The sequence below is a fragment of the Trematomus bernacchii genome, unplaced genomic scaffold (genome assembly GCF_902827165.1).
Source record: "Trematomus bernacchii unplaced genomic scaffold, fTreBer1.1, whole genome shotgun sequence".
NCBI classification, from domain to species: Eukaryota; Metazoa; Chordata; class Actinopteri; order Perciformes; family Nototheniidae; genus Trematomus; species Trematomus bernacchii.
Window position 1 is genome coordinate 453,857 of NW_022987707.1, and position 15,000 is coordinate 468,856.

Below are 15,000 nucleotides of genomic sequence, written 5' to 3' on the forward strand. Positions count from 1 at the left end.
GTGTGTGTGTGTGTGTGGGTGTGTGTGTGTGTGGTGTGTTGTTGTGTGTGTGTGTGTGTGTGTGTGTGTTTGTGTGTGTGTGTGTGTGTGTGTGGTGTGTGTGTGGTGGTGTGTGTGTGGTGTTTGTCTCTGGTCTCCTGTGTGTCTGTCTCCTTGTCATCTGTCTCTGTCTCTGTTCTTGTGTCTCTGTGTGCTGTGTGTGGTGATGTCTCTCTGTGTGTGTGTGTGTGTGGTGTGTGTGTGTGTGTGTGTGTGTGTCTGTGTCTGTCTCTGTGTGTGTGTGTGTGTGTGTCTGTCTCTGTGTGTGTGTGTCTCTGTGTGTGTGTGTGTGTCTGTCTTTGTGTGTGTGTGTGTCTGTCTTTGTGTGTGTGTGTGTCTGTCTTTGTGTGTGTGAGTGTGTGTGTGTGTGTGTGTGTGTGTGTGTGTGTGTCTGTGTGTGTGTGTGCGTGTTCGTGTGTGTGTCTGTGTGTGTCTGTGTGTGTGTGTGTGTGTGTGTGTGTGTGCGTGTGTGCGTGTGTGTACCTTGTCCCTCCTCATCAGGAACAGGATGTCCTCGGCTGAGATGACCCTCGACCCCCGGAGAGTGGCTCCTTCACAGGCCTGATGCAGCTGGTTCAACACATCAATCATAATGAATACACCAATATGTAACATGTATATATGTAGTACTTGTACACTGTAGTATGCAGTATAAGTATTGTGTACCATAGTGATGAGCTGTGTGTGAATGATGTCCTCCACCAGAGCGGCCGTTTCATAAAGAGGCCGGCGAGCGTCACCTAGAGCAAACCTGAAACACACACACACACACACACACACACACACACACACACACCTGTCCATTAAACACACTCCAATTCAATATATAATATAACTGTCGATTAAAATAAAATAAAAACTCATGAGACGATAAACCTGCTGCTGCCTCGATGACAACAAAGCCTGAGAAATATGTGTGTGTGTGTGTGTGTACAGGTCTATCTCCAGTCCTCACACACACACACACACACACACACTGAGGTGGACAGGCCACACACACACCTTGACCACATTTTGGTGAAACGTGGATTTGCATGAAGAAAAGCCACTTCCAGGCCATCTGACCTGAAGCCACATCCTGGAGCTCCTTCCTCGCCCTCATCCCCCCCCCTCCTCCTCCCCCCCACTCTATCTGTGCTGTGATTGGCTGTCGGCAGCTGTCAGTCATCCGCTCAGGTTGGTGACTGTGGGTTGTTCTGAGCGATGGGTTTTCAGGTTTTCAGGTTTTGGGGTTTAGTTTAGTTTAGTTTGGTTTGAGGCTCTCTGACCACCGACACCAGACCTCTGCTGCACACACACACACACACACAGCTGTAACACAAGGTGAGTACCCCACAACACACACACAAACACACACTAAAAAGGAACACACCGTGGGGGGATTTCTCTACGAAAACCCACATAAATATTTAATTTGTGACAGAAAAACAGTCACAGCAGGAGTGTTTTGCAAATACCTCATACAGAGATTGTCTTTTCATTGTTATATTTTAGTCATAATTAGTAAATGTATTTTTCTAATTGTTTGTTTTTCTTATCACAGAAGTGAATCTCTCTGTTGTCACACTGTCCTTCTGTTTCATGCTGATGTGTTTTTAGGAATATAATGATCATTTCTTTGCAATCGATGCGTCCAAAAATGTAATTTCCGTGTTAACTAGTCACTCTAATATTGTAAACTAAATTCGAGTTATGACATATTAATATTTAACATGCTTACATTTCTATTTGATTTAACATGCTGGCAATGTAATGTCTCCTTTGTTTCATGTAATGATGTGTTTGTAATAACTTAGTTTTAAATCATCTTTGAGCAGTGACATGAAGACGTTGTGTTTTAACTTTGAACTCCTAAACATTTCCTGAATTGGACCGTCTTGCACGAATGCACATTTCTCAAAGATATTGAAGTGACTGTTATTTTGTATATATCGATTGTTGTGTGCATATGTACAAATGTGTCACTTGATTGTGTATATATATATATATATATATATTTGTACTTTGTATTCCTCTGGATTCTGGGAAACGGTATTTCGATCTCTGTTCACACAAACTAAAAGATTGACAATAAAGTTGACTTTGACTAAAAATCATTTCTGTGTTAAACAGGTTTCTACGATGGCTTCAAACAGTCTGTTCAGCAGCTCCGTGATGTACTGGGGTGAGTGTGTGTGTGTGTGTGTGTGTGTGTGTGTGTGTGTGTGTGTGTGTGTGTGTGTGTGTGTGTGTGTGTGTGTTGTGTGTGTGTGTGTGTGTGTGTGTGTGTGTGTGTGTGTGTGTGTCTCACATCATGCTCTGCAGCTCGGGGATGAAGCTGGTTCTGTTGGCTGGACGCTCTTTAGAGCTGGAGGCCATCGGGCTGCTCATCTCCTGGAGAAAAGAGACAAGAAACATTGACATTAAATAATATATATGATATGTTTTATAATGATTGATCATGAAAGTGTCCTCGAAGCTGGTAAAGGTGCAGCTAGTTTGAATGACTTTGTATACTGCAAGGTAGCTTGTGGATTTACTCCAGGAGGAACTACAGTCTGATTTAACACTTGATTATATTTCACATCATTCATCCACATCTGTGAAGTAACTAAAGGTATTAAATACAGGTAGTGGAGGAAAAGTACACCATGTACCTCTGAACTGTAGAGGAGTAGAAGAACAAGTAGCATAAAATTGTACTTAAGTAAATGTACTTAGTTACTTTACACCGTGTCAACAACAGACACTGATCTAAATGTAGTCTGTAATGTACTTGTATGGATCATTTAACCAAAACGGCCTGCAGAACTAAAATAACAACATAGCAGAACACACACACACACACACACCAGACACACACACACACACAGAGAGACAGACACACACACACACACACACACAGAGAGACAGACACACACACACACACACACACACACACAGAGACAGACACACACACACACACACACAGACACACACACACACACAGAGAGACAGACACACACACACACACACACACACAGAGAGACAGACACACACACACACACACACACACAGAGACAGACACACACACACAGAGAGAGACACACACACCCACACACCCACACTCACAGGTGTGACCACAGTCCCCCGGCAGTAGATCTGAATAATAAAGAGCCGCTTCCCTCCTATTCAAACCTGCGGTGCATGAAACACAAAGAGAGAAAATGAGGAGAAAAGAGATCTAAAAATAGTTTCTAAACGTCCTCTAGTCTCCGATAAACTCTACAGTAGATTGTATATTTGTTTCACTGCAAATGAGCGTTGAAACAAAGAAAACATGTCATATTTAAAATGTTTCATTAATTTTATTCACAATTATTTGTATTGATTGTTTTATATTAAGTTAAGTACTTGTTTTATTGATTTTTTATTATTTTATTATACATTTAAATCCAATGTTATTTTAAGGAAAACGTAAAAATAATTATTGTGAAGTTGAAACTTTACTTATTTTTGCCTAAAAATGTCCAAAAAACACCTGTAGATTCTCAGAACAGTTACAGAATAACATCGATTATACTAACCGTGTTAAACTTAATTAAAAAGGCTAAATCTGGCAATTAATGGGAAATACGAGTGTTTTTTTGCAGTAAATGTGAATAATAAAGCGTCGCGTTTCCCTCCTGTTCAAACCTGCGGTGATAAAACACAAAGAGAGGCAGAGAGAGAGGGGGGAGACATGGGGGAGCAAGAAGATGAACAAATACTCATACATTTAGTTTAAATACCTTTAAATTCCCACCAAAACTTGTTTCTAAACGTTGTTTCTGCTCCTGTTTACGATGTGTTTGATTTCGGCGCGACTTGATGACGATTCAGGAACCAAGAGCTGCGGCGGGGATTCTGGGAGTTGTAGTTTTTAGCACTATTTTTTTATAAAGCGGTTAAATTGTCGTCACTCATATATCTTCTTAATTGTTTTAATATGTGAAAATAACAAGCGCATTAAAATGCTTTATATTGTGTGGAAATATTATTATCAAGTGTAGAGGCTCTGTGTGTGTGTGTGTGTGTGTGTGTGTGTGTGTGTGTGTGTGTGTGTGTGTGTGTGTGTGTGTGTGTGTGTGTGTGTGTGTGCGTGCGTGTGTGTGTGTGTGTGCGTGCGCATGCGTGCGTGCGTGCGTGCGTGCGTGCGTGCGTGCGTGCGTGCGTGTATGTGTGTGAGTGAGTGAGTGAGTGAGTGAGTGAGTGAGTGAGTGAATATTAATACTTCATATTCATTCTTTTTATACATTGTAGTTCAATATGCACAGATATATTCTACAATATGTTTTATAAATATTTTTATTATATTTATGTATTTTAAATGGAGCAATTGTCACAAAATCGAATTCAACAAATGATTTCTAATTCTGATTTTGATTTACAGCATGCATTTTAATGTCTGTAACAAGTATACATTTTAATATAAAGAAATATTAACCGTTGTATTTTTGTTATATATTGTAGTACAATGTTAAAGATGTTATTTTAGCCTCTCGTTATTCATATAAACATTTTATTATTATTATGTATTTATTTTCATTCTAAAACCTCTTCAGCATCTTCAACAATTTCCTCCTTGAATAAATACATTTGGGATTCAGGGGTTTAATCATGCCAAGACACAGATTACAGGTTTATTATGAGTCAGTGTTCAAGAGAAAAAGCACAGAAACAAATCTCTGCAACTAGTCCCTAGTCCTCTTCAACTAGTCCTAAAGACTTCTGCAACTATAGTCCTCTGCAACTAGTCCCTGGATTTAAGCAACTAGTCCTGAATACTTCTGCAACTAGTCCTAAAAACTTCTGCAACTAGTCACTAGTCCTCTGCAACTAGTCACTAGTCCTCTGCAACTAGTCACTAGTCCTCTGCAACTAGTCCCTGGATTTAAGCAACTAGTCCTGAATACTTCTGCAACTAGTCCTCTTCAACTAGTCCTAAAGACTTCTGCAACTAGTCCTCTTCAACTAGTCCTCTTCAACTAGTCCCAAAGACTTCTGCAACTAGTCCCAAAGACTTCTGCAACTAGTCCTAAAGACTTCTGCAACTAGTCCCTATTCCTCTTCAACTAGTCCTGAAGACTTCTGCAACTAGTCCTCTTCAACTAGTCCTCTTCAACTAGTCCTAAAGACTTCTGCAACTAGTCCCTATTCCTCTTCAACTAGTCCTGAAGACTTCTGCAACTAGTCCTCTTCAACTAGTCCTCTTCAATTAGTCCTCTTCAACTAGTCCCAAAGACTTCTGCAACTAGTCCCAAAGACTTCTGCAACTAGTCCTAAAGACTTCTGCAACTAGTCCCTATTCCTCTTCAACTAGTCCTGAAGACTTCTGCAACTAGTCCTCTTCAACTAGTCCTCTTCAACTAGTCCCAAAGACTTCTGCAACTAGTCCTAAAGACTTCTGCAACTAGTCCCTAGTCCTCTTCAACTAGTCCCAAAGACTTCTGCAACTAGTCCCAAAGACTTCTGCAACTAGTCCCTAGTCCTCTTCAACTAGTCCTAAAGACTTCTGCAACTATAGTCCTCTTCAACTAGTCCCAAAGACTTCTGCAACTAGTCCCAAAGACTTCTGCAACTAGTCCCAAAGACTTCTGCAACTAGTCCCAAAGACTTCTTCAACTAGTCCCAAAGACTTCTTCAACTAGTCCCTAGTCCTCTTCAACTAGTCCCTAGTCCTCTTCAACTAGTCCCAAAGACTTCTGCAACTAGTCCCAAAGACTTCTGCAACTAGTCCCAAAGACTTCTGCAACTAGTCCCTAAGACTTCTGCAACTAGTCCCTAAGACTTCTGCAACTAGTCCCAAAGACTTCTGCAACTAGTCCCTAAGACTTCTGCAACTAGTCCCAAAGACTTCTGCAACTAGTCCCAAAGACTTCTGCAACTAGTCCCAAAGACTTCTGCAACTAGTCCCTAAGACTTCTGCAACTAGTCCCTAAGACTTCTGCAACTAGTCCCAAAGACTTCTGCAATTAGTCCCTAGTCCTCTTCAACTAGTCCTGAAGACTTCTGCAACTAGTCCCTAGTCCTCTTCAACTAGTCCTGAAGACTTCTGCAACTAGTCCCTAGTCCTCTTCAACTAGTCCTGAAGACTTCTGCAACTAGTCCCAAAGACTTCTTTAACTAGTCCCATGCATTTTGATTTCAAACAACAACAAAACACATTAAAGGAAAACCTGTGCAGTAATGAATCAGAGTCAGGTTTATCACCAGGTCGACACGTACGAGGAATTTGACTTGATGTCGTGCATACATAAAAGTAAAACGAACATTAAAAACACAGATAGAGAACTATTTTAAGAAAACTATAATAACATTAAAAAATATTTTAAAAATTATAGTAAAATATAGAAGTATTTACATAGAAATGGAATAAAATGTGGAATAAAATTCGGCAGTAATAAGAAAAGAAAACGAAAAGAAAACAGATATTGTATTATAAAAATATAAAGACAAAAATATTCAAATATTTCTGTCTTTCTCAGATCCTGCTGTGAAGAGGAGGCCATCACCACCAGAGGACCACAATGTGATATCCCTCCGCGGCACAGCGCCCCCTAGAGGCCTGCAGGAGGACCATGATGTGATATCCCTCCGCGGCACAGCGCCCCCTAGAGGCCTGGTTCAGACCGACAGCCCTAACTTCCTGTGCAGCAGCCTGCCGCAGCACTGGAGGAGCAACAAGAGCCTGCCCAGGGTCTTCAGCGTGAGAAACACTCTTATATATCACATAGAGTTTAATTCAGGGGTTTAACCATGCCAAGGCACAGATTACAGGTTTATTATGAGTCAGTGTTCAAGTGAAAAAGCACAGAAACGAATCTCTGCAACAAGTCTAGGTCTCTACAACTACTCTCAAAGACTTCTTGAACCAGTTGGTCCCTGGATCTCTGCAACTGGTCCTGAAATGTCTGTGAAGATTCCCTAGATCTTTGCTACTGGTCCCAAAGACTTCTGCAACTAGTCTCTACATCTCTGCAACTATAGTCCCCAGTCCTCTGCAACTAGTCCTAAAGACTTCTCCAACTAGTCTCTACATCTCTGCAACTATAGTCCCCAGTCCTCTGCAACTAGTCCTAAAGACTTCTCCAACTAGTCTCTACATCTCTGCAACTATAGTCCCCAGTCCTCTGCAACTAGTCCTAAAGACTTCTCCAACTAGTCTCTACATCTCTGCAACTATAGTCCTCAGTCCTCTGCAACTAGTCCTAAAGACTTCTCCAGCTAGTCCCCAGTTCTCTACAACTAGTCCCTGGAGTGCACCAGCTGGGCGTAAAAAAGTAGGTCTTAACTCTAACGTCGGGCTTAGCTACGTCCGACTTAGTGATTTGAATTAACACAGAGTGCACCAAGCCTGGCTAGTCACGGTCGTAGCTGCGCCTAGTCTTAAAATGCGCGTCCACGTCAATACACGCGAAACAGTCATTGTTGCCAAGCAACACACGTCTAGGCAAGGCAAGGCAAGGCAAGGCAAGTTTATTTATATAGCACCTTTCAACACAAGGCAATTCAAAGTGCTTTACAAAAATGGAAGACATAATTTAACACTCGAACTTCTCCATTCAAAGCCCCCGTTAGCGTAATCAGCAATCAGCGCCTGCAAGGTTGGGGAGAGCGTTTCTGTCTGATCCGTGCTGTAGTTGAGGGGAGATCTCCTCGATTAATTCAAAAAGGGCTTGTCTGCCGAAACGAAACCTCTCCATCAGCTCACTGAATAGATGTCCAGTGGGTTTGTTCGATCACGGACGACTCTTTCTCTTCTTAATGCCCTTTCATTGTTAAACATGTAAACAAGACGCACTGCCTTCGCTATGTTCCTTCTTGCCTGTTTTACGTTCCCATGGATACTAGTCTGTCTTTCCGATTTACGCCTGCTCCACACTAGGCGTAAAAGTTACACGCAACGCATACAGGGCTTAAATGGTGCACTAGTCATAACTTTAGTTTGGTCTTAACCTTCGGTTCTACGTCGGACGTAGAGTTACGCCCAGTCTTACGCCCAGCTGGTGCACTCCACTCCGATTTCAACAAATAGTCCTAAAGACTTCTGCAACTATTCCTTTTAACTCTTCAAGTAGTCACTAGATCTCTGAAAATAGTTTTTAGTCCTCTTCAACTGGCTCCTAGCTCTGCAACTAGACATAGACGTCTGGATCTAGTCCCCATAGTTTAAAACAAACTAAAAATGAGTGAATAACATAAAAAACATCATAAAAGGACAAAATGATGTATATATTATTTATAGTCATTATAGTCATTTCGACAAAAAATAATGCAAGTGTTACTTAAATAGATGAGTTAGGAGGGATAATGCTAAATATAAAATGGTTATATTGCCCTAGAAAGCTTAGAGAGGGGTACAATTAAATACAAATATGTTAATAGAAGGACTTATTTCCTCCTTTTCTGGCATACCTTGAATTTCGCTGCAGTTTTATTCAAGCTTTAGCTAAAGAACCCCCCCTAAAATACTTAATATGATTTGTAATATTTCTGTAGTTTTTAAACCTTTTGTCAGAAAGTAATCCTGTGTGTCTCCGGACTACAGGTGGTTGCCCTGGGAAACGACGTTCCTGACGGTGTTGTTGTCGTGGTGATGGCCGGGAATGATGACAACAGCAGGGCGGAGCTACGTAACGCCACAGCAACCATGAAGCAGGGACACGCCCACTTCACTGACCTGCGCTTCATAGGGCGCAGCGGCAGAGGTGAAAACACATTGATAACAATAAGCAGAGGTGGGAAGTAGTGGAGTACAAATACTTCGTTACTGTACTTAAGTGCATTTTTCTGGTATCAGTACTTTACTCCACTACTTATTTTTCGGACCACTTTTGACTTTTACTTCTTACATTTTGAACCCAAATACCTGTACTTTCTACTTCTTACATGTTGAACACAAATACCTGTACTTTCTACTTCTTACATGTTGAACACAAATACCTGTACTTTCTACTTCTCACATGTTGAACACAAATACCTGTACTTTCTACTTCTTACATGTTGAACACAAATACCTGTACTTTCTACTTCTTACATGTTGAACACAAATACCTGTACTTTCTACTTCTCACATGTTGAACACAAATACCTGTACTTTCTACTTCTCACATGTTGAACACAAATACCTGTACTTTCTACTTCTCACATTTCCCAAACAGGCTGGTTCCTTTAGTTTGAATGTGTGTCTGGTGGCGTGATCATTATTATTTAGAGTCATTGCGTGCCTATTGATTTGAACACGATCCGTGTATCCATCGTTTCCTGGTCTTCTCTAAAGAAGAGGGACCAATGAAAACGTTGTCATGTTGCCGTTGTTCAGCATGGAAACATTCATTAGCTAACAATGACATTATTGTTCTATTAATATAAAGGGAGCTCAGGTACTCTTTAAAACAGCTGCTAGTTATGGGTACTTTTTACTGAAGTACATTTCAAAGTCTTTACTTTCACTTGAGTAAAGAAGTTTAGTCAGTACTTCTACTTTTACCAGAGTATTTTTAAACACGAGTATCTGTTCTTCTACTTGAGGAAAGGATGTGTTTACTTTTGCCATCTCTGGTAAACAGGTAGCTTTGTAAATATGTGAATGTGTGTGTTGTTCTTTTTTTCAGGTAAGACCTTCACCCTCTCCATCAACGTGATGACCTCTCCTCCTCAGGTCGCCACCGTACACAAAGCCATTAAAGTAACTGTGGACGGACAGCGGCTGCCGAGACGTCAGTAAACACCAGAGGATGAAATACATAAATTAAAATCATGTTTTTATCCAAAGCTAACTGTTCTTTCCTGTGTTCGAACAGGACAGAGGCAAAAGGAGGTGAAATTAGGAGCGTTCAGGGCCTCCTGCAGCAGCACTGCATCAACAGGTAGGTGTACTTTAAACCCTTTAACATAGCCCAACATTAGCCGCCTTTAGCTTAGCAGTGGTGACGTGAAGTCATGTGACCGTGCTGTAGTTCCTTTATAGCCCAACATTAGCCGCCTTTAGCTTAGCGGTGGTGACGTGAAGTCATGTGACCGTGCTGTAGTTCCTTTATAGCCCAACATTAGCCTCCTTTAGCTTAGCGGTGGTGACGTGAAGTCATGTGACCGTGCTTGTAGTTCCTTTATAGCCCAACATTAGCCTCCTTTAGCTTAGCGGTGGTGACGTGAAGTCATGTGACCGTGCTGTAGTTCCTTTATAGCCCAACATTAGCCACCTTTAGCTTAGCGGTGGTGACGTGAAGTCATGTGACCGTGCTTGTAGTTCCTTTATAGCCCAACATTAGCCTCCTTTAGCTTAGCGGTGGTGACGTGAAGTCATGTGACCGTGCTGTAGTTCCTTTATAGCCCAACATTAGCCACCTTTAGCTTAGCGGTGGTGACGTGAAGTCATGTGACCGTGCTGTAGTTCCTTTATAGCCCAACATTAGCCTCCTTTCTCTCATAACAATCAACATGTTCTTCATTATTATTTGTTATAATCAGTAATAGTTGTCTCTCTCCAGATTGTAGATCCTTCCCCTCCTCTCTATGGACCAATGAGGCGTCGTTCCTGGGTCAAATGTCTTCTCCCAGAATGCACCACCTCTCCTACTCCACCCAGCCCCCCCCTTACAGCTACCTGTCCCCCCCTCCTCTGAGCCACAGTGGTCCGTTCCAACCCAGCAGCTTCTACTACGGACCGAACCAAATGATCCAAAGCACGGGGGACGACCGAAATGTTGTCTCGGCTCTGTCCAATTACATCGAAGGGGCGTGTCTTTCTTTGCGGGGGGAGGAGCCTGTCTGGAGGCCATATTAATTCATATTTTATTCAATATACTTTTTTTTTATTGTAATTTCTCTATAAAATGTTTTATTATTATTTCTTATTTATATGTTATACGTCTAAAATAAAATAGAAATTCACGATTTTTTGTGACATACATATCTCCCATTAATCTGTAAAAATAATATTTAAATTTGACTTTTGTTGCAGTGTTTGTGTAGTTTGCCTTTGTTATTAATAATATGTATTTATTTAATCTTTCTGACTATTATTTAATAATGTCCATTGGTTTAAACAAGAAATAAATAAAAATATCTGATGAAATTGATGTCGCAATTATCCCTTTTCTATTAAAGAAATGTAAAAGTTGACAATTACATTCTCATACAATAAAGTGTTTATTAAATCAGCATTCATTTCCCAACCCAAACACACATATCATTAGCAATAAAACACTAACGCATTTTGGCAAAATCAGTTTTTGGAAATCTCTTTGCTAATTTTTGTTAAATAATAAACAAAATAAACGTTAAGAAAAGTTAAAAAACGGCCATAATTATACATATACATAAAAAACAATATATGCATATGAACATTAAAAGATATATTAAATTATATAAAAATGAAATTGTGTTTCGGACCACTTATTTATTTATTTTGGTGCCGATCCGACCTCCATGCTGCTCTGGTTCAAACCACAATCTGACTCGGTGTGAAATGGCTTCTGTCGGCATTTCCTGCGATCTTCTTCGTGCAGTCGGTCTAAAGAGCGTTGAGTTCCTCCACCCTCCGGCTCCACTCCTCCTCCGTCAGCTCTTCTCCTTCTGCTCCTCCTTTAAAGTCCACCTCCTCCTGATGCTCCTCTAAAACACAAAGATGTAAAAACCAGCTGTCAAAATAAATGAAACTGTAATTTAGAGTCAGCGACTATGAAACACTATCTAAAAAATGTTTGGATATTTTTGCATAGATACATTTGTGTGTGTGTGTGGTGTGTGTGTGTGTGTGTGTGTGTGTGTGTGTGTGTGTGTGTGTGTGTGTGTGTGTGTGTGTGTGTGTGTGTGTGTGTGTGTGTGTGTGTGTGTGTGTGTGTGTGTGTGTGTGTATGTCTGTGTGTTACCGTTGCAGATGAGAGCGGTGCAGACCCAGTTTCCACAGGCACACACACACTTGTTACACTCCATCCGAGTTTCAGCTCCGTCCTCGAACACCTCATCCTCCAGAGCACACTCTGCACAAAACACACACACACCGACACACACACACACACACACACACACACACACACACACACACACACACACACACACACACACACACACACACACACACACAATATGCCGGTGAGAAACAACAACTTCTTTCTTTAGGTGTGTGTGTGTGTGTGTGTGTGTGTGTGTATGTGTGTGTGTGTGTGTGTGTGTTTACTTCTCTCGTATGGATGGTATGAGGGTGTGAGGCAGTTGATGAACTCCGTTAAACTCAGCTTCCAGTCGGCGTTCTCATCCGACAGCTCGATCAGAGCGTCCACACACAGAGACCTGAGGGACACCATGACACCTTTACTAACGCAATGTGTGTGTGTGTGTGTGTGTGTGTGTGTGTGTGTGTGTGTGTGTGTGTGTGTGTGTGTGTGTGTGTGTGTACCTCAGCAGCATGTTAGTCTCCAGTGTGTCGGAGTACGTGATGTTGAGCGCCGTCTCGTTGTGTTTCAGGAAACTCAGGAACTCTTTGGAGTCCAGCTCTGAATCCCCGTTATCGTACGACTGACACACACACACACACACACACACACACACACACACACACACACACACACACACACACACACACACACACACACACACACACACACACACACACACAAAGGGTTAGATTGTTTTAAATATCCTGTTATGCTCATTTAGATCATTGTTTCTCTAGTTGTCCTTTTGCAAAATGTGCACCAAATTAAAATCTAAATTAATTCTAAGTATTTTAATGAAAGTCAATGTTTACCTTGAAGTATGTTCGCAGCAGGTGATTGGTCAAGGGCTCATTTGACGTCCTGTTGTCAGACTGAACTTCCTGCTGAATCCACTGGATCACTCTCTGTCTCAGCCAATCACGGTCAGACAGGAAACACACGACTGCACACAGGAGCACAAACAGTCATGAGCATTTCAATGAAAAAGCAAATAATAATAAAAATGCCTCTTTATATTTCTGTAAGGACTCACTGGGGCTGACGTCCGTCTCTGTTGGCGTCTCTGAAAATCAAACAGAACACCGTCACATATCTGCAGGTGTGTGTGTGTGTGTGTGTGTGTGTGTGTGTGTGTGTGTGTGTGTGTGTGTGTGTGTGTACCCAGGCAGTGTCCTCGGTGCTCCAGGTGTATCTTGGTGTGTGTGAGTGTGTGTGTGTGTGAGTTGCAGGCGTCTCTGTGCAGCTCGCAGTGGTTTCTGTACGATCGCCCGTTACTGCCACACACCCAGTTCTCTCTCTCTTCACACTGCTGCAGGGAGAGAAGGACACACACACACACACACAAACACACACACACACATAAACACACTTATATTAAAGGTCCCATGTCATGCTTTTCCGGTTATTACCCGTCCCCTTGTGTGTTCTGTAGCTTCTGCATGTAAACGGTCTGCAGAGTCACAAACCCTCAAAGTACACCCTGTAGCGAGTAAAACTCTAACACAGAGAAGAGCTGTCTATGCTGCCCCAGAACGCCTCGTTGGACATTTCTCTTTTTCTTCCTGGGTACAGTGACGTGCCCAGTGGCGACTGGTCATTAGGGGCACCTAGTGTCAGCAGAAAGTATTACAAATAATGCAAAAAAAAAATATATATATATAAAATATATTTTAAGATCATGTTTAATCATCTGATTCGTCTGTACATTGCTGTTTTAGTCTGTGTTCTTCTAATTAGTGTCTACAGTCACAGTGTGTGCCTATTGAGCTGTTTAGAGCCATGTGGGACAAAACCTGATTATGCCCCTCCCTCTCACTGTCTAAGTGAACGTGACTGTAAAAACTACACTGCGCATGCTCAGAGTATTTTCCTATTTAATGTGTGTGGCAAAAAAATAATGACCAGAGGGGCACTGAGCTGCCATCCCCACCATACGTCATCTCACATCATTCAGAGCTGATTGGCTGTAAGTACGTGTGCCGCGAAAAGTGTGCTGTGTGAAGAGGAGACGAGAGAGCTGCAGTGACGCGTCCTAAAACCAGGAAGTAAGCACAAAAAAGCAATGAGGTTTCTCCATAGGATTTTAGAAAATAGCTCGAAATAAGATCTGTGGGAAACGTACCTGTTAGATAAATGCACGTTTTGTTCAGCCGGATAACATCCACATGTCTACCCTACTTTTATAATTTTTTTATCATAAATCTATCGATTAGATTTATGATAGACTTTTGAAACTACAAGAAGATAAGGAGGACTTTTACAAAAAAGTAATAGAAATGTTTGTCCAGAAGGATAGGCAAATGGACTTCATCTTCAAGTCAAGGTAAGACCGCCATTTTATTGAAAATGGGATCTTACTAAGAGAGAACAATTCAATATTTAAATGATAAAATTACATTTGTTGGGTATCCTTTTGTTGAACTGTCTGTTTAAAATTAATCGAAGCATCAGACAAAAAAGCTTTTGAAAATAATATTATATTTTGGTTTAGGTCAAAATATAATATTTGTAAACCTGAAGAGTCAGTGCCAGTGCCTCAGCAGCCATGAACCTCACTGCACGTCACTGCAGAAGCTTATATATAGACATCTACGTTTTTTGTGCCCCACCACTTTTGTACATATAGAAACGCCACTGGACGTGCCCATACCCAAATGGACCCATTGGTCCATTTGGGCCAATCCGCGGACTTCCTCACACACACTCAATCTTTTCTCAGCTGCAGCTCCGCCGATTTCTCCTCCCTGAGACGGCGGGACGCGGCGAGGCTGTGAGTCGATGTGTGAGCACACACACAAACTCCCAGCCAGGCTGCGGGTGTGTGTGTGTGTTCGGGCTGGTTCGCTGTCTCGCAGGCGGCCACTGGGCTCACAGGGAGGGGGGGGGGCAGGAGCTCCAACAAGCCGTTTAGGGCAGAGAGTGAATACACATACTATACAGAGATGCTGTATGAGAAACCAATGTGAGTTTGGAACATTGCTCAGTATAAATCTATTCTAGTAGACCTCAACAATGGAACTAT

The 15,000-nt window shown here is 41.7% G+C and overlaps 2 protein-coding genes and 1 pseudogene across 2 annotated transcripts in view; 1 reads left to right on the forward strand and 2 right to left on the reverse strand.

The window, feature by feature from the left end:
- supt3h (SPT3 homolog, SAGA and STAGA complex component) overlaps positions 1 to 3,869 on the reverse strand; it is an 11,563-nt gene extending 7,694 nt beyond the window's left edge. Inside the window, 5 exon segments of the mRNA XM_034140671.1 lie at positions 523 to 609; positions 706 to 790; positions 2,330 to 2,412; positions 3,130 to 3,195; positions 3,789 to 3,869. Of these exon segments, the coding sequence (XP_033996562.1) occupies positions 523 to 609; positions 706 to 790; positions 2,330 to 2,409 (252 nt within the window). The 5' untranslated portion in view covers positions 2,410 to 2,412; positions 3,130 to 3,195; positions 3,789 to 3,869.
- Positions 3,870 to 6,225: 2,356 nt separating this feature from the next.
- On the forward strand, positions 6,226 to 10,825 carry LOC117490901 (runt-related transcription factor 3-like). Its single transcript, XM_034140679.1, has 6 exons — positions 6,226 to 6,235; positions 6,525 to 6,745; positions 8,588 to 8,747; positions 9,654 to 9,758; positions 9,843 to 9,908; positions 10,530 to 10,825. Exons 1-6 carry the CDS (start codon positions 6,226 to 6,228, stop codon positions 10,823 to 10,825), a joined length of 858 nt encoding a protein of 285 aa, XP_033996570.1.
- A 390-nt stretch (positions 10,826 to 11,215) lies between these two features.
- LOC117490895 overlaps positions 11,216 to 15,000 on the reverse strand; it is a 6,326-nt pseudogene continuing 2,541 nt past the window's right edge.